The sequence below is a fragment of the Ostrinia furnacalis genome, unplaced genomic scaffold (assembly GCF_004193835.3).
Source record: "Ostrinia furnacalis isolate ACB-3 unplaced genomic scaffold, ASM419383v2 OfSCF2432, whole genome shotgun sequence".
Taxonomy (NCBI): domain Eukaryota; kingdom Metazoa; phylum Arthropoda; class Insecta; order Lepidoptera; family Crambidae; genus Ostrinia; species Ostrinia furnacalis.
Genome location: NW_021132671.1, coordinates 319,243 through 339,774, shown reverse-complemented (window position 1 = coordinate 339,774; position 20,532 = coordinate 319,243). Strand labels below are relative to the sequence as shown.

General features: G+C 34.9%; 1 protein-coding gene across 1 annotated transcript in view; it reads left to right on the top strand.

Moving 5' to 3' along the window:
* LOC114355604 (uncharacterized) overlaps positions 1 to 20,532 on the top strand; it is a 45,075-nt gene that overhangs the window by 11,640 nt on the left and 12,903 nt on the right. Inside the window, exons 5-6 of the mRNA XM_028308543.1 lie at positions 6,823 to 6,906; positions 14,653 to 14,797. Coding sequence (XP_028164344.1) covers positions 6,823 to 6,906; positions 14,653 to 14,797 — 229 coding nt within the window. The remainder of the gene's footprint in view (positions 1 to 6,822; positions 6,907 to 14,652; positions 14,798 to 20,532) is intronic.

The window sequence follows — 20,532 nt, the reverse complement described above, 5'->3', positions numbered from 1 at the left end:
GACTGCAAAAATCTGTTAAAAGTGGTTTTGACCAAGGTGTGCAAGTGCACATCGTGGACCACTTGGAATGCCTCCAGGGACCACCGGTTAAGAACCACTGCTTTAAAGCAAGTAATTGTAAACATTATTTATTTATTTAAAATAAAATACTAAACTAACTAAATAACATTTTACAAAATTTTAAGCCGACTCCAAAAAGTGAAAAATAGTAATTTCATAGTTTTTCCTATAATACGTAACGCAAATAATACGAGTATTGTTTACTTTTAAAAGCATTTTGAAAGCATACGTAAAGTGTAATGTTTTATAAATTATTTGCCCTTAGTTGTTTAAAATAGCATCAAAGTATGTTTTAATCAATGGTTTCCGCAGCGTTTATTGTTTTGATCGCAAGATCGCTAACAAAAGGTACGAGTAGATCGAAAACCTTGAAATCAAAGCTGAAGCTAGTTTGTAATATAAATAAAAAAGTAGACCGTAAATTGTTTTCAAAATTGTATTAGACATTAATTGTTCTTACATATTTCCGAAAGTCCGTAACGCGTACTCACAAAGCACCTCAAATCCCTGAACACTCCCCCCCAATAGATGGCGCTGTGCTATTTTAACTCGCGATTGCATTTGATTTTTTCCTGTCCATAAAGGCTGGACGAGAAAAGAGCTTATTCAGATCAAATATCATACTTGGTTAAAGTATTTTTGTAGCGATATTGAAAGCTAACGCTTCGATAACGCATATAACCTAATATTATTGTAGTAAAATAAGTTAGATTGAATATCTATTAGAAAAAACGGGAGGGAGAGGGATATATGAAATACTAGCCTTTCCGCCCGCGGCTTCGCCCGCGTGGAATTTTGTCTGTCACAGAAAAACTTTATCGCGCGCGTCCCTGTTTCAAAAACCGGGATAAAAACTATCCTATGTTCCTTCCCGGGACTCAAACTATCTCTATGCCAAATTTCAACAAAATCGGTTGCGAGGTTTAAGCGGGAAAGCGTAACAGACAGACAGACAGACAGAGTTACTTTCGCATTTATAATATTAGTTGGGATTGTGAATGATTCGGCCATTTTGTTCCATCGATCGATACAAGTTTATATTTAACTGAAATTATGATTATAGTATCTGTAGTTTACGGCTTAGAAACCTGGTTATTACAAAGAGTGATCCGATTTGTGGTTCCTAACTCATATTTAAAAAACAATACACAAAATCAATACTATCTACCTACTAATATTATTAATGCGAAAGTAACTGTCTGTCTGTCTGTGTCGCTTTCACGCCTAAACCACTAAACCGATTTTGATGAAATTTGTCATAGAGATCCATAGAGTCCCAGGAAAGGATATAGGATAGTTTTTATCCCAGTTTTTGAAACAGGGACGCGAATCTTAACTATTTTTTTCTTTAACTGAATATTTATTTTTTTGTCATTTAATGTAGAAAATGGATGTAGTAATGTAGTCATGTGGATGTAGTAATCAATTTCTAACTAGGCAAAACAACAATATTCTTTTGAAACCTTCCAGAACTAATTATGGTAAAAAAAGTATATTATATGAAGGAGCTCAGCAATATAATAAGCTACCCAAAAACATCAAAGAAATTCAGTCTTTTCCGTTTTTCAAAAAGATATTAAAGTTCCACATCCTCAAAGGTCCGCATAAAGGTCTTGATGGCAAGTGATCGCCTTCTACACCTGAGTCAAAAAGTGATACTTAATAAGGTCAATGTGTCTTGTTTTTTTTCACGTCTACCGACGAATGTCTTGTGTTTGGTGAACAATTAAATCCGTGCGCCCTTAGTTTAAGATCTACCTACATTTATTTTATAAATAATTTAAATACCTTGTTTCTCATTTTAAGTGAAATGTACAATTTCTATTGAGAAATAAATTCTTAAACCTGAATTTCAATAAAAATCGAGGAAGGTTTAGTAAAAATATGTTAGAACATCATGGTGAAGTGAAAAAAATAGTAAAAAAAAATTTTTAATGTAAAATTGTAATAAAAAGTGTATTTCAGAATAGGTTGTGTGATTCTTTCATTGTGAATGTGAATATTTGCTTATTAGTGTTAAGGTGCCCACGCTATCACTTGTTTTCGAAGGAAGAGGTGAATTCTAAAAATTTAAAACTTAAAGCCTTGTAATTTTTTGAGAAATGGGTCAAGCCCCAAATTTGAAGTATTTTTCTCTATCTCCTCATAATAAACTTCATCTTTCAGAAAATTTAAATTATTTTTTCATTATTTTTCCTATTATAGGGACTAATGACGGAAATTCTCCGGGTTTATTATTCTCAGTATCGCGGTTTTTTTCGCGAATACAAAGGTTTGATTGATTTTAAATCAAATGTGAAAATTCTACATTGTCCACTCGGATCTAAATCATATTCATATTCATTTATTCACTTCGCAATGATACATAAGTTCCAACAAAAAGGGTAGTAGGTACAAGATGTTCAGAATGTTACATTGCTACCTCATAGAGGTATATGTGATTTGTAAACTCTTTAGCTACCGGCGTATGACTATGCTTTGGTTGACTATTTGTAGGCCGGTACAGATTGCTCAGGTTTCAAATCAATCAAAAATTCTTTTGTTATGACATACCTACCTTAATAAAGCAATCAGTGACATTTTTGCATTTAACTCTTGCGACCTGACTAAGAAAATGGGGTCATTGTACTTTATGTTAGGTTTCTAAAAATATTGATCAAATTATTAAATAGATCAATTTGCTTTTTTAGATCTATGCGACCTCTGAAAGTTGACGTGAAATATCTTACGTTACACGCGCTGTGTGGCAAGTTGCGCCGTCTTGCTGAATCCATGTGTCTTCCTCATTTAAATCTTCGATTTTGGTTAAAAAATCTGCCTATAGCGCTCACCGAAGTTGATCATAAACTTCTGGCAAAAGTCGATACGAATCGTTATTTCTGTAAAACAAAAATTTTAACGCGTTGGGCAATGATAAAACGAATAATTTTGTCTGGTTACAGACTAACATCCGACGTGCAACACATTACTAACATCTAACAAAATTACAGCGTTGCCAATATAGGAACCTCAAACTGGATGACCCTTTACATATTTTATTCACCCCTTCATAGTTAAAGTAGTCAGACAGATTCGGTTTCTACAGTTTTAAGTATACCTCAGTTGCGGCAGAGAAAACATCTAATCCTCTAGTCTAATATAGGATCTTCTAGTCCTACCACACATCTTCATTAATTAATATTGGTACACCTGAATACGTTTAGTTCCGATAGGTACACCACATGTGCGATGCTCTTATACTCCCGGCTGCATAAACTGTAAGATAATATCGTTGATGCATTTACATGCCTACGCCTCTGGTGTAGAGACATTTAAAGGGAATGCCATACAGGTTGGAAAAGAGAAGGCAATAATAAATGGAAACAAAGGTTGAGTTTAATCATTCATAATATGATACGCATATTTTGCACAGCCTGAGACATTTGTGATTTTTCACGGACAAAAAAAATTGAAATACCTAGTTTGATCTAAACGAATGACGGTAGATTTGCTTTTAACTTTAGCAGGACATCAAAGCAATACTTTATATATTCCTTGTTAGATTCAAAATCTGTGAATTAAAGCCTTCCTTATAATAGATACAATAAGTGCAGCTGATTGAGCTTTTTTATTTCCTCTCCATGTTTTAATCATATATTAAAAAATATTGTCCTAATGTATGTAAGTCAGTAATCATTTGTATGACGGCACACAAAAACCTTCCGTTTGTGCTACAGTTACACATAGAAAAGCATGTTTCAAAACAGAAGATTAAGTAAAATATCCCGTATTAATTTCTTAATAGTCCAGTCAATGATTGCCTTAACGACGGTGTAGAGAGAAATCCGTGGAACNACTGGACTATAAATATTCACCCAATTGCGTCAATACTAAGTTTAATTCTATTACAGATCTGACTTGTTCTGACTTGTTCTAAGTATTTCGATCGAAAACTTAAAAAACTTTTTCAAATCTCGGCTCTAGTTTCTAAAAGAGTTCATTAATGCCTTTAAATGGCATCCGGTTTCTCAATAATTAATGTGTAACTCTACCACAGCTGCGCTAGGGAGCGACGAAGGGACCCTGATTCAGAATAATAACAATAAGACGTTGTATTTCAAAACTTAAATAAATAACTATAGACCTAAATAAATTCAGTAACATAGAAAATGTGTACTTGTTTATTTATTGTTTGTTAGAAAGTTTGTTCACTGGAAAACAATATTGTATCAAAAGAATAATAAACAGAAAGGGTATTGAATCAAAACAATAATAAGGGTTCGAAGATTGTTTCTTGAAGTTTGAGGAAATATACATATTAGTGATTTTACTTCATAGACCGATATATTAAGTTAGGGCCTTGTGATAAGCTTCATGGCGCTGTTTATGATTGTAAGTAGGGCAAGTGACCCGGTTGTGGCCACCGACCCCTTTGTGGCCATTTAGAACTTCAAATCGTTATAACTAAGGCAAAGACTAATATATTACTCTATGGTTTACGGGAATAAAAATATCTAATATTAGCCACACTGATAGCGTTAACAGCTTTGATGTGTCAAGCTTCACTTCAATCCAACAAGTCATTATTTTTTTAGCAGCGTTAATTGTTTTAAGTCTTAGCAAAAAGGCTAAGGCGAGCGGGTGAGTAAACAATCATTATTTTCTAAATCCCTCTTATTTTTTTAAATGTTTATGTTAATCCTTAATAAAGAATACACTGTCTAAGTGGTACTAATGATATTTTATCGCTATTTGTTTATTAAGGGGTTTATGAGAGGTGGCCACTAATGGAGCCAGAATTAATGAATTTTCCCATCTTTGGCCACATGAATGGCCAAAAGTGGTGCACGAAGAACCCCACTTTTGGCCATTTAGTTTTTATCGTGATTTTCCAATTTAATTACTTAGCTATTTTGATATAAGTAATCGATTCATTTTCAGAGTTACGATTATAATGCCTCCATCGAAACCAAATACTAAAAAAATCGGTTTTGTGAACAGAAAATTGTTCCAGTACTAACCGCATAAGCTTATACTATAGGATACTGTTGATTTCAATTCAAGCTGAGATATTATATTTCATACTAGCGGCCGCCCACGACTTCGTACGCGTGGATCCCGTTTTACCCCCTTCATCTATCTTACGCGGTTTAGATTTTTTCGTACAAATGTTTTTTCCCGCTAACTCCCGTTCCCGTGGGAATTTTGCAATATCCTGTTGTAACTAAGCTTTAAGTTTCCTAAGGTACCTGCATGCAAAATTTCAAGCGTCTAACTTAAGCGGTTTAGATTTTTCATACAAAAGGATTTTCCCGCTAATTCCCGTTCCCGTGGGAATTTCGGGAATTCTTTGTAACTAAGCTCTAAGTTTACTAAGGTACCTACATACCAAATTTCAAGCGTCTAACTTAAGCAGTTTAGATTTTTCATACAAAAGGATTTTCCCGCTAATTCCCGTTCCCGTGGGAATTTCGGGAATTCCTTGTAACTAAGCTCTAAGTTTACTAAGGTACCTACATACCAAATTTCAAGCGTCTAACTTAAGCAGTTTAGATTTTTCATACAAAAGGATTTTCCCGCTAATTCCCGTTCCCGTGGGAATTTCGGGAATTCCCGTTCCCGTGGGAATTTCGGGAATTCCCGTTCCCGTGGGAATTTCGGGAATTCCTTGTTGTAACTAAGCTTTAAGTTTACTAAGGTACCTACATGCCAAATTTCAAGCGTCTTAATCTAAGCAGTTTAGATTTTTCATACAAAAGGATTTTCCCGCTAATTCCTGTTCCCGTGGGAATTCCTAAGTATACTATAACCTGCCCAGGAGTATGAAAAATAATTGTACCAAGTTTCGTTAAAATCCGTCGAGTAGTTTTTGTTTTTTTTTTAATGAATTTTGATGGCCAGAACTGGCACATGACTGTGGCCAGAAACGGGGTAAAGCTGGCCAAAAATGGCACAAATTCCCATTTCTTTTTCTTTTCTACAGGATTATTTTTCCATTGAATCATTATGAAAAAAAATGTATCCTTAGGCTAGATCTAAATATATTTAATCACTTTTTACAAGAAATAAGTCCGTGATAACAAAAACTGTAAAATGATATAGCCTCAAAGTCTAAAAAATTCTTAAAATGGCCAAAACCGGGTCACCTGCCCTATTTGTAAGTATTGGCGTTGTCGCGTTGGGGCCTAAGTCTAAGACTCCCCGCAGACTACAAACTTTTAGTTGACTGATAGTTTGATCGGCTTAAAATTTGTATGAGGAATCGGCCGATACCAAATCGGTATAATGTGCGCTCTTCCTCCGTGTTCCATAGTTACATGTTCATACTGATTAACAGCCAGACCCGAAATGCGGGGAATCTTAGAATCAGGAAGGTTTCCGGGAGTCAAGATTCCAATGGCTAGCCGCACTCTGGTTTAAAAAAACCTTCCCCACAAGAGGGTCCCACCTATGCACACCCCTTTCCCTATACCAGGTGCGTCCTCCGCCCTCGACGTTATCAGCCATTATTATCAGTGACGTAATTTATTAGTTTTCGGTGAATTTGCATTTTTCCTATAGTATTTTCTGTTATTCCATCTCAAAGTGACTAAACTTATGAATTTTCGCTTAAAAACACTGTCTCATGATATATTTCATGGTTACATTAGGAGACTCGTAAATAAGGTACATGGTAGCAATCTCTTTTATAATTACTTCTACCCACTGCGTTATGAACAATTTTACTTACGTTGCAAAACTTCTACATGTTATTAAATCGTAATGCATATTTGTTGTCTACAGGTATACGCAATGGTGTGCGTCATTTCACAGTTTCAAGAATATATGGAGGGAAGGGGCACAGCTGCTTTCGATTATTCTGACAGGGTAAGAGTAATACTACATTTTCTCGCAGATTGTTCGTCATTCAGTCACTCACAATACTGTGTTTAATTAAATAAACTGAAGTTTTTAAATAACATTTGAAATTGTATTTTATCAATAACGTAACTCTTCAATAAACTGATGAGTGATTTGTTTGGTGTCGGTTCAGAATCACTAATTGTAACTGAGGGTTTCCACGTGGAAACTTCTATTGGGTGGGTAGTGGGTTAACACAAAATCACATATCATCCTTTCATAACTGAAATGTAACGATAGTTTGTTTTAGTAAGGCGTAAATCACAGGAACAACTTTGGTAGACTTGCGTCGACCTTAAAAGTTTGGTCGAACAGTAGACGAGAAGGGACGACGACACGACGCGATCCTTATTCGAACAATCAAGTTGATTTAATTCTGCAAATGCTTTAATCAAATTAGTTAGGTATAACTACAGAGTGATTTTACACCTGTCTCAACAGGGACTCAATACTTGTCTCTAAACTTTCTTTCTTCTCTTTTTGCCCTTAAACATTAGCATTAGTATAAAAACTTTTTTCTTTACAAGCGTGATTGTGTTGATGAATAATGTTTTTTCTCAGCCTCCAACGTTTATAGAGCGCTTAGTTCAGAGCGATTGCCCTGTTGCTATAATTAGTCTTACCTTTAACAAAATACACTAAAATTCTGCCGTAAATCTAAATGAAGGCTATTAATTTATTTAATTCTAAATATTATACGACTATTCTGTATTACATAAATAATGTAAGCATACATATGTTTACCAAAACTATTTTTGGTAAACAATTTTCACGCATCTATGAAATTTCGGGACTAGTAGTAAGTCTGACAATATATTTGTTCAAAAAAATATTTTTCATATTATCGCATGTGACCAGGTTGGTCCATTTCAATAAAATCTTGTAATTATCCGCAGTGTTGACGACCTACTTATTGTAAGTTGTTAGCTGATTCTCACTCAGATGATATTTCTAAACGCTTAGTAGGACTGTCCTGTTAGTCCTACTACTAGTAATGCCGCTTTTTAGTCTGCTGAAAACATAGCTGAAGGTTTAAACTATTTTTTTTTATGCATAACAAGGCAGGTATTTGACCACATACATATGAAATCTAAAGCCATTAATATTCTTATTAAAGTGATCTAATCATTAAAATGTTTACTTTATAAAACTGAAATGCGATATACGACAACGCTGCCGCGCTCGTCCTGTCCCCAACTCCCCACTGCCGATTAAAAAACACTGACATGTGTTTCTCAACCTAAATCTTTATCACAATTTTGAGACTTCATATTTTAATTTTTGGTCTATTCCACTATGTCACTTAGATTAGAAAGCAATACTTTGTTGTCCTTTGATCACCCATGGATAAGATCACCTAGGTCCTAGGTGATCAAAATGGACTCCAGTTAAATTTATATTTTAGTATCGTTTCAGCTCAAAATGACAACCGGGACGCAAAATGTCCACTTCTCGAATTGACATCTTCTTAAAATGTCAACTTCGGTAAAAGACAACTTCTCATAATGTCTATTTCTCACAATGACAAAATAATTCGCATTTGGTCAACTTCGCATAATGACAACTCTAATTTCTGCTTTTATCAATCTTATTAGTAAAATAATGTATACTTTAATAAGAAAGACCATGTTTTTACACGTAAACATAATTTTGCGTTTATTCTAAAGGTACATTAATTGAATTTAAAACAAAATAAAAGTTTACGAGAAGAGATATTAACGAGCAAAAAATTAAAGGAATAAACACTTAAGTCGAACGCGTTAATTAAAACATAATAACGGCGGCCAGTGAAAGTCTGCTACAGTGGGTATAGTTTTTAAGACTCAAGTATGAGTCTACAGTTTAGAACGGAAACCTCTAATAAGTCTGAAATCTAAATACTCTTAGTAGTTATCAACCTTATGTGGTTGGTTGCTTTTTTAGTTATTAGTTTCTTATTTGGCGGCTTAAGAACGTGCTTGAGTTTGAACTCCATTACAGAAAATTCAAAATTTCATAATAATATGTACTTAGTAAATTTATTGCCAACGCAAAGATAAAACTGGAAATACAATATGAATTTTTGTGTAGACATGTTCAAATAACTTCCTTTTTCAACCGACTTCAAAAAAGGAGGAGGTTCTCAATTCGACCCGTATGTTTTTTTTTCTATGTTTGTTACGCGATAACTCCGCCAATTATGAACCGATTTGAATAAATCTTTTTCGGCGTATAGGTAATACCTCAAAGGTGGTCCCATTTAAATTTAATAATAAAAAAAACAACCCCCAAGGGTGGAAAATTGAGGATGAACTTTTTTATACGCAATATCTCCGCCGATTATAAACCAATTTGAACGATTATTTTTTTGTTGAATAGGTATTATCAAAAGGGTGGTTTCATACGAATTTGAAGAAAATATTTCACCCCCAAGGGTGGAAAATTGGGGATGAACTTTTTTATACGCAATATCTCCGCCGATTATGAACCAATTTTTTTTGGTCTCAGTGTACTGCCTACCTTCAGTGGTAACGTCAAGGTAATAATTAGTTAACTAAAAAGCAAGAAATAAGTAAAATTTTATAAAAAAAAAAACCGACTCCAAAAAACCTGCACTAAAACGTAGAAAAATAATTACTAATTACCTACTTATTTATTAGGACGAATTATTAATATTTATGTAGGTATACCATGATTGATACTTTTGGAGTCGGTGCAGGCAAACTTTACATGTTTCATAATCTTGGCACCGACTCCAGAAGTATCAATCATGGTATACCTACATAAATATTAATAATTCGTCCTAATAAATAAGTAGGTAATTAGTAATTATTTTTCCACGTTTTAGTGTAGGTTTTTTGAAGTCGGTTTTTTTTTTATAAAATTTTACTTATTATTTAAACAGTAGGTAGGCACCTAATACTTAAAAACATAATACCGTATTAAAAGCTGAAAGCCATATTTCAATATCCTAGAATTCATTGAACTTTCCATATTAAAAGATTTATCCGAGAGCAGTATTATCAGTGCAATTCAATAAAGCCCTATCCATTACCAGCGCGGACGATTAATCTCGAAATTGCTTGCATTAACTTTTTCTCACGCACAAAAAAATAAAGTCTATAAAATTAAATAGGTTTTGGAAAATTCGAAATATGACGAATACTGTTCATTTTTCTGATGTGGTAGGACAAGCTATATTTGGGACGTGTATAAGCCTATGTACTGAATAAACAGTTTGATTTTTTTTTTAAATTGTTAACTATCCAATAAAGATTTTTTCCAAGTATCGATCATGATTGGCAACATGGGTAAATAAATGTAGAATATTGACTTAAAAATAACTAAAATTAAAAGTCTACACAAAATAAAAAATGTGTCACCCCCAGCGCTACCGTCGTAAAAGTACCCAAAAGGCTAGCAGATATAGATAATAATGGATTATAATGTATAATAACAACATAGCCTGTCTAATTGATTATAGGCTGTAGCTTCGTAGTAATCTTCTAAGTTAGACATCCACTGAGTAAACTATTTCATTGACAAGGGAATATCGAAGATACCTTGCGTTTAACTAAATATTGGCTTTAGCGTCGCACTCATAACTAAGTTAGACATCCACCGACTGAACTTATTGCATTGGCAGAGAATCTCCTCGATAATCTCATTGGTATCTTCTTGTTAAACAGTTCAGATTTCTCATATACATATGATGTGAATAATTTTCTTTTAGTGTAGGCAAATATTATTTTTACCACACAGCTAATCTTTCGTAAGTTTTTACTGCTACTATTACTACTATACTGTACGCGTCAAAACTATAGTTGTTACTGGAAACTGCTTTTAATGAACGAAGATATTCTTCGCACATGTATGATATTATTATTATAATATGATAAAATTATGACGCTCTATTACACGTTTTGAATTGTTATTAACTAATATTAAACTTCAAAACCTCCTTATTAATTTGGATGATCGCAAATACTTTACCTAAACGGTCAAAGCCTTTACTTGGAGCAATAGAGTTACCTTATTTTTATAGCTTAAAAGCGCGTCCTTATTGGATTATAAAGAGTACTCTCAGCAGACTCGAATACGAGCCTTGCGTATATTACATCATCTTCTTGTACTTTTCAATACGTTAGAACACTTTATAACGCATCATTATAATGTAAGGTACCTACAACATAGTTAGTAAAAAAATCTTTCAGATCATTTGTATTAATGGTACATGGAACAGTAAGCATTTGGATTGTGATAATTAATTTCTGGTCGTATTTATACTCGTAGTTTCAGGTTTTGCACAATATTATTGATACGTCCAATTCATAAAATCTTCACTGGGTCAGATTTTTACACAGCAAAAACAGATGGACTGTTTTCACAGTTTCCACAGTGAGCATGCGCTTGTACATGTACAATTTAATTTGATAAGCATACAAGTGATGGAATTTGATACGACTTTGAAGAGCTACTCCATAGCACGTTGTGCCCTATATTCAAAGGCCACGTTTTCGAGCCGTATATCATCACTGGTAACACACACTAATTAAAGACTTTCGTCTTCGTATTCGACGATTTACATCTTTCTCGAAATTGCATCTAACTACCTAGCTGATCGTTTGTCCGAGATAGACATACTTACTTGTCAACAATCTCGAGAATCGAGCTCCTAACCGAAACTGGGTAAGGAGCAACACGGACATTCGACATAAGCTTCGTTTTTCCACATTCATCCGAAGGCCTACCTGTTGGGAAACTCGATTAAGGTCTTCGAGCATTCTGATAAGGTCTTCCAACGGTTCTGCCTTAGTACGCAAAACAGACGGACGATGAGGCAGCAAGGTTCTGAAGTGGAGGCCACGTACCGGAAAGCGCAGCGTAGGACTCATAACCACAAGGTGGACTGACGACCTCATAAAGGTAGCAGGAAGGCGCTGGATGCAGTCCGCCACCAACCGGCCATTGTGAAAATCTGCATCGGAGCCTGTGTTCAGCAGTGGACGTCCTATGGCTGATATGATGATGATGATGGCTCGTGGTTTTGTTAGTAATCGATAATCAAAAAGGAAAAGTTGGCACCCCTGGCGATTGACAGGACCTTACTCTACAGTATCTTGATGAGTGCAAATGCGATAGTCCTCCTACCACTTTTGTAACACGTGATTTGAATGACTCTAAAATTCGTTCCGCCAACATAAAACAGGGTAATATAATGAAGGAGTAAAAGTTTGTTTGATACCTGTCATTTTACAAAACACTTTAATTATTTGCTAGTCCATATAGGCTCATTATCAGTAACCATTCATTATCAGGTGATCCGTCTGCTCGTTTGCCTCTTGTCACATAAAAAACCAAATGCAATGGAAATAGAAATAGAAATATTTATTTTTCTTTGAATAGGGTGTACAGAAGGTCGAAAATAACAAAATATGAACGCCATCAACAATAGCATGCAAATATATCGAAGAAATATTGATATCACATATAATTATTACGGTATTACTTTTTGGATGTATGGATACCCATAACGTAAAAATACTTCAATTTTATGAAGTGCTGTTTTGTACCAAATTAAAGAAATTAAAATCATTATTTAGTTGTAAACAATCCAGAATTCTTACTAATATAACCAAATATTAATTTTATAGCACATGAACTCAATTCCGATATTAATATCGGAATTCCGATATTGAGATCCAATATCGGAATCCAATATCGGAATTGAAAACCTTCCGATATTACATGCCCTAATTCCGCACCTTACTTCCCGGCAGAGGAAGGATGTTCTAGTTCACAACGGAAATCGAAACACGCAGATGAGGTTAAGCCTGGGTATTGTTTCTGGCATTCTCTAACATCTCAATGCAAAACTTGTTTGTATACCAACAGAGCTTTATCTATTTTACTTGGAATAAAACTCATAAAACTAAAATTTATTTTTGCAAATAGGCTTTCAAAAAGCACTTTTACACGTCCCAGTATTAACGACAATGAAGTAAAATAGATAAGGCTTTATTAAAATTTGGCATTATGTTACCCTTAAGATAAATACTCTTAACGTCTCTTTATCTTCTGGGCGCAACAATTATTTCCAACGTGCCGCTTGTGAATTTCGTAGCTGAGTAGTTAAATCAGCCAGATAAATTGATCGGCTAGTCCGGCAATAATAATAAACGCTGCAAATACCGGCTACAATTAATTGCACAAGACACCCAGCCACATTGTTAAATGCGAAGTAGTTGAGCCGTTTAGTTAAATGATGAAACTATGCGTTAATTGATTGAATACTTGGACGAATAAACCACTGAACACGAAACTCACTATGGAATCACGATCAAACAATTTTCGTGGATTTATCTTGGTAACACGGTACATTGGTAATCCAATGTCAAATTATCGATTATAATGACAAATTCTTAAAGAAATCGATAATTTATTCATTATCATCATCAGAGTATTGAAAACTTTGGGGACGTGAACTTTATAAATACATTGACGAGTTCATCACAATGTGAACGAGGTTGGAGTTGCCTATTGTCTAACTCATAAAGTTTGTTTTCCGCTTTTCAACTGAATGCTAGCTCCACTAGCCGTCCACAAGAGCAATCATTGTTAGTCGGCAGACTTAGTTAAGCTACGTTACGTTCACTATGTTGGTAAGTTGGCAACTGGTAACCAATCACTTTAGGTTTAAGAATCAAAAAGATGAAACTCGTATACAAAGACTAATAAAATTGAAAACCACAGCCAAGGAGTGGCAGTGAGAGTTCAGAATTCCGTGGAAGAAGCTGGCACCACAATATTTCAATATTTATTAATTTACACTATACACGTTATGGTAGAAATAGTGAATTGTAGATAACGGGATACCTTTCAGACAGACCTGCATTTTATATGAAAAATAAAGGTTACATAATAGGTATTATTTACTACGCCTCCACTCTCTCGCAAGACTGAATAGTTACGTTGCACTTCCGGATGTGGCGGCAATAATTGGGCCTAATGGCGCCATGATGTGAACATGTAGGTAAGTCGATTGTCGACGAGTCGTTCGTGCCAATTACACGCGCCGCATTCGCATGGGATCGCCGATAAACACTTCAGTTTGCAATATCAAGAGCGATACTTGGTGATATCGTGCCTATCATCGTCTGTCTACTATTTAAATTTGCTGCTCAGCATTATGATATTAGTCGTCTTTCATATAGAACCTTAGCTCCCTCTCAGTTTCTTTCACTAAGGCCTCAGAACCTGGAGAGAATAATAAAATAAATCATCGTCATCATTTCAGCCACAGGACGTCCACTGCTGAACATACGAGTAGGCGTCCACCAATAATTTTCACATCGTCCGGTTGGTAACAGCCTGCATCCAGCACCTTCCTAAAATAAATGAAAAGATGATTTTTGGAAATAGAAAAATAAGAAACTATTATTGACACTTCAGGGAGATCAGATAAGTTTGCGCTCATCAAACTTAATAAAACAACAACATCAGACACTCAGATAATATATTTATAATTTTAATGAAAAAATCGACCATTGAGTATGATAGATACTCGCATAGAGAATTGGATACATTAGGGACTTTCTTGATAGATGCCATTTTAGGTGATACACCGAAATAACACAAGATCTCACAATTTTTAGATTGATTTGTAGAATACATTTCTTCTGGCTTGCCGGTACCTATCAGCATTTGAGCTTGAGCTAATTCTTTCTTGTGTAGTTGGCCGCCGTGCAATACACCGCCACTGCTCAGCACACAACAACGACTAGTTCGGCGCCCAGCGGACGACGACGCTCCGCTGGGAAGCCCATGCCGAGCCGGCATGACCCTGAAGAGTTCTCTGAAGCACCCACCAAGACTATCAGTAAGTTTTTTATTAGCTAGATCATCTGAAAACCAACGCCGGGAGTTAAGTACTTTTTTGACACACTTTTTGTTCATTAATTTTCTTTTCATAATAAGTTATTCTTGTTATTTTATGTTGTGTGCTAAATAAAAAGTGTTTCTATTAAAACCATTTTTTTTTTCTTTTTATTTTAATCAGCCAAAATACAAGGTGTCTCAAAAGAAAGTTTACATTTGATTAGCTTACTGCGTGAACGCAACAAATCCGAGGTGTGCGGGGGTTATGTCAATCAGTAGCCTGGCTCTTGGGAATTTAGGTGCTATGGAGTATTTCTCGGGAGCAGACCGCGCGTTGTTGTCCTTGCGAGAATTTTACAAAAATGGTTATTCTGCGACTGTAGCGCGTAGATTTCGCCACTTCAATGATGCTCCAAGCATTCTTGTTATTAAGAAATGGGCCAAAAAGTTTTAAGAGACCCGTACAACGCTGGAATAGTAAAAATCCGGGCGACTATAGTCATCAAAAACGGTAGAAAACGTGGAGAGTGTGAATCAGTCCGCTCGTGACGACCCGAATCTTTCAATTCGGAAGCGCACTAGTGCTTTAAATGTGCATATATCATCATTACACCGCATTTTTCACAAAGACCTAAAGCTACACTCCTACAAAATTCAATTGATTCAAGAGTTCAAGCTCCAAGAAGCCAATTAGAGACTTTATCCTATGGAATTAACTTAAATCTAAAGTTTAAGCCACTAAACCAACTTCCCTGGCGTATTTGAAAGAAAATATCCGTCATGAAATGGCAGCCATCACTGAGTTTACCTGCCTGAACCGTCAGCAGTGATTATACGGTTAGATTAAATGAATGCTACGAACGCGAGGGTCTACATTTGGACAATATTATTTTTAAGAAATAAATTCCCAAAATGTGTACTTTAATAGTTACTAAACATTTTTTCGATACACGGCTCTTTTTTTTTAATCGATCCACTAAATATAAACTTTCTTTTGAGACACCTTGTATTTCATTCATAGAATATTTATATCGAGCTTAAATATTAGTCAGTCATTGTCACATACATAGTGTCCTAAATCTTCTGTATACATACATATTCTAAAATATGTTCTATTTTTCTATAATAAAAATAACACACTCGCTCTTGATAACATATGCCTTGTGAAAAAGTATTTATCGCCATATTTAGTGAAGCAATCCTGTCTTTCACGATAAATTATGTGGCCGCATGAATAAACTTGGAGTTAGAAAGTATTTTCATTGTTTCAATTGCATCCAAAGGACTTAAATCGGGTTCATCATCATCATCTCATCCATAGGACGTCCACTGCTGTACATAGGCCTCCCCCAATGTTTTCCATGTTGCCCGGTTGGTAGCGGCCTGCGTCCAGCGCTTTCCTGCTATCTTTATGATGTCGTCGGTCCACCTTGTGGGTAGACGTCCCACGCAACGATTTGCGTTGGTTATGTTGGTAAAAAATAGAGCCAAGCCGGCCTATGTACGTCTCTGGGTATTTCTCATTCAAATGTTCTCTCACTCGTGTCGCGAAATGAGCCGGGCACCTTTTATTCTGCAGCCACATGTCTCGCCTTATTGATAAGGGAATATCGCCCTATAGACCGCCTAATTTGTTTTATAAAAAAAATTATCCATTCCTGTATTGAGCGTGGCTGGAATATCGCCCTATAGACCGCCTAATTTGTTTTATAAAAAATTTTATCCATTCCTGTATTGAGCGTGGCTGGCTAGTAGCTCATAAAGCCCGATCACCTGGATCCACCGGGGTGGTTGGGGACTAGCCCGAATTATGCCAGTCCATATGTTGAACTGTCTGGACCGATCCTCTCTCATGTTATGAGGATTTTCAAGTTCCCAGTTGTGTAAATTGTGAATGTTTAAATAGGCTTTACGGTATGATGACTCAAAGCTCAAAAAATTGTGAGTCCGCTCTCATTTTCCTCTCTCTGAAGACTTTGTACTCCCTGTGGAAAGGGTGCAGGAGAAATATGTTCTCATTCGATGCACTTTACTTTTTTTCTACTGCCAGTTCCGCGTTCGATTTGACGCACAAAACGTGAAGAATCTTCTTTGACTTCCGTTTGTATCATCGTCGGATGTTCATCTTCTAACACCTCTTCCTGGAATCCTCCCTTCGCAGTAAGCGTTATGGACGAGTAGCAGCGTTGGTATTGCCTTGACATTCGCCATAAATAAAATGCATGTTCGCATATTCAAGTGGCTTATACTGATGTCTAGGCATGTTATAGATAGACAAACTCGATAATTATCACAAACAAAAAGTATCCAAATTAGGTAATAAAGTAGGTACCTAATCTTTGTAAAAGCTTTCATATATCAGTGCTACGTTTAATTTAGTTGGAGTAATCCGTAAAACGACTGATCGGATTCTGGAAATACACCTCCGGTTCTCTACTCGTTTAATTGTTTTGGACAAATTAATTGATAGCGAGACAGACGGAGTAGACAGAACGAGGCCATTTATACATATATTTATGCAAATAGATCCGTCCCTCCTTTTAATACAATTAAACAATGTTATTTTAGTTACACACAATCCGTGATACCGTTTGCAGTGGTGGTAAAAGTTCTTGACGTACATGTATTTGCTCTTTGACTAATTCTTCAAATGAAATAAACTTTTAGTGAGCTTCGCGTTTATGAGTGTGTTGTTAAGGCAGCGAACTTAGGATATTATTAGGGAGAAACACAAATAATATATTTTTCCTAATCCGCTCAGCCTAAAAATAATGACAAATTGGCCCAATAATAATGTACAAATATTTTCGACCAGCTTGATTTTCCACCCCCTTGATTTTACCAACCTAGTTTACCTAATCAAGTAGAAGTTAAAATTTTGCAAGCAAATATTTATTTACTGCCTGTTCAATTAATTTAGAATCATGTTTCCGATAGCTTTTCTTCCCGTTTCGAGGAAAAATGCGTTAATATTAAAAGTTTTGAAATTGAAAATATACCAGCTTTCATTGTCGCTCTGATTTAGAACGCGATCATAATTATGTAATAGATGATTTTATTCCCACTGAAAACCTGATTACTTATTGCATGAACCATTGGTGTTCTATTGTTAGTACCTACTTATAAATAAGTTTTCAGTTGGCCAGATAAAGAAGAGGTTGATATTTATTTTATTAAACATGCAACGGTTTATTGATAGTCGATATTAGCAGTTATGACTCAATTCAAACTTAGCCGCTTTTTTATAATTCTATTTCGATAAACTGATTTGCTGTACTATTCCAGATAGGATGGGTGTATAATATCAAAATTCGTACTGGTAAATATTATGTTACCGGCATAAAATTCAATATGTGCGTACCATAAATAAAACAGCTCACTTATCGGAAAGGACAGATCGCAATTCATCACGATTGTTTGACCAACATCCGAGTTAGCATTTACTCTGGTAAGATAAATTAGACCAACTTATTACACGGAACAAATATTTGTATCTAGCGAGTATTAATGTGGCTAGTACCCAAATGTTCAAAAGTCATAAATATTATGAGTATTATTTAAACAATCAATAATTAAAATGAACTGTGACTTTAAAACAAAACAGGTTTTCCAACGGAACCATCTTTCTTGTTATTTTAATTAACCTCGTTGTCATTATAGTTTGACCCCGATCGCAAAACTAAATATGTTCTATGAAGGAATAATAAAGTTTTTGCACGTTTTATCTACATCAACTGTGTATTTACATGTAAAATGAGTATAACTATTCCGATATAAATGTTTTGATACCTAATATTCGTATCACGCGTTTTAACAAGAACTCTCGTTTTTTATATTAGATATCATTGCAAACGTTGTGATAGGGATAGAGACATGCGATTTTGCGTTCTAAAAGGTAATACGATAGAGAATAATACAAAGTAATAAAAACCACCTCTTTTGGGGGCATTATTTGGAGAAATTGATCAAATAACCAAAAACCGACTCCAAAAAACCTACACTAAAACGTAGAAAAATAATTACTAATTACCTACTTATTTATTAGGACGAATTATTAATATTTATGTAGGTATACCATGATAGATACTTCTGGAGTCGGTGCCAAGATTATGAAACATGTAAAGTTTGCCTGCACCGACTCCAAAAGTATCAATCATGCTATACCTACATAAATATTAATAATTCGTCCTAATAAATAAGTAGGTAATTAGTAATTATTTTTCTACGTTTTAGTGTAGGTTTTTTGGGGTCGGTTTTATTTTTTTTTATAAAATTTTACTTATTTCTTGCTTTTTAGTTAACTAATTATTACCTTGATGTTACCACTGAAGGTAGGCAGTACACTGAGACCAAAAAAATTGGTTCATAATCGGCGGAGATATTGCGTATAAAAAAAAGTTCATCCCCAATTTTCCACCCTTGGGGGTGAAATATTTTCTTCAAATTCGCATGAAACCACCCTTTTGATAATACCTATTCAACAAAAAAATAATCGTTCAAATTGGTTTATAATCGGCGGAGATATTGAGTATAAAAAAGTTCATCCCCAATTTTCCACCCTTGGGGGTTATTTTTTTTATTATTAAATTTAAATGGGACCACCCTTGAGATATTACCTATACGCTGAAAAAAGATTTGTTCAAATCGGTTCATAATTGGCGGAGCTATCGCGTAACAAACATAAAAAAAAAAAAAAAAAAAACATACGGGTCGAATTGAGAACCTCCTCCTTTTTTTGAAGTCGGTTGAAAAAACAAGCAGATTTTTTTCTAAAAGTATATTTTTTTATTATTTGTTGGCATTTTCTGGGTATTTTATGTATTTTTTTAGTATTGCCTGTTATTTAGCATTATTACTGTTTTTATTTTAACAGGATATACCTCTTAGTATAAAAGTTATTACGTTTTCTTTACGAGAAGTAATTGGAAGAAAAAAAAATCTATAAAAAAATAAAAAAAATCTCAAAAAATTTTTGACCTCTTTTTTGTCGATAAAAATATGTCTAGTTTCACATATTTTCATATGTGCACTTTATCGTGACTCACACTGTATAGTAAAATATAAAAGTATAAACCATAAACTATCAAAAGAGGCCGTTCGTAACATAAATATCCTAACTTTCACAAGATTAGATTGACTGGGTTTAGAATATATTTCTGTAACGAGAATGTATTACAATGTTTAATTATTCTAATCTGACTTGACTTATTATAAAAAACTTGACTTCTGCTACTAAATTGAAATCTTTCAAAGGCTCATTTGGACGAGGTGTTCTTTTTTCTTTGGCCACTCTGTATTTTTTTTTAAAGTTCCAGTAGTCTTAGGTATATTGGCTCTTGATATCATAACAACATCCTTAAAATCTTTTAAAGTCATATATATTTCTCTGTTTCCTCATCTTGAGTTCAATATTGGCATGACCGAGTCCACAGACATTATGGGTGTACAGATGTACTTTTGTTAAATAGCCCATTATTACTACTCTAACCACTGTGTGTGTGTGCCTCTATGTACAGTAAGATTAGATATTTAAAAGAAAATCACGAAACATGGTATTGTCCAACTACAACGAACCGTCCCGTTCATCACCCGATCAGTGACATTGACAGGGGGCGCCACCGTCAATACCGGATCGCTGATTCCGATTTCTGCCGTGTTGGAAACTACGAGTATAATCTACTATATAAAAATAAGTCGGGTTTTCCTCCCTGACGCTATAACTCCAGAACGCACGAA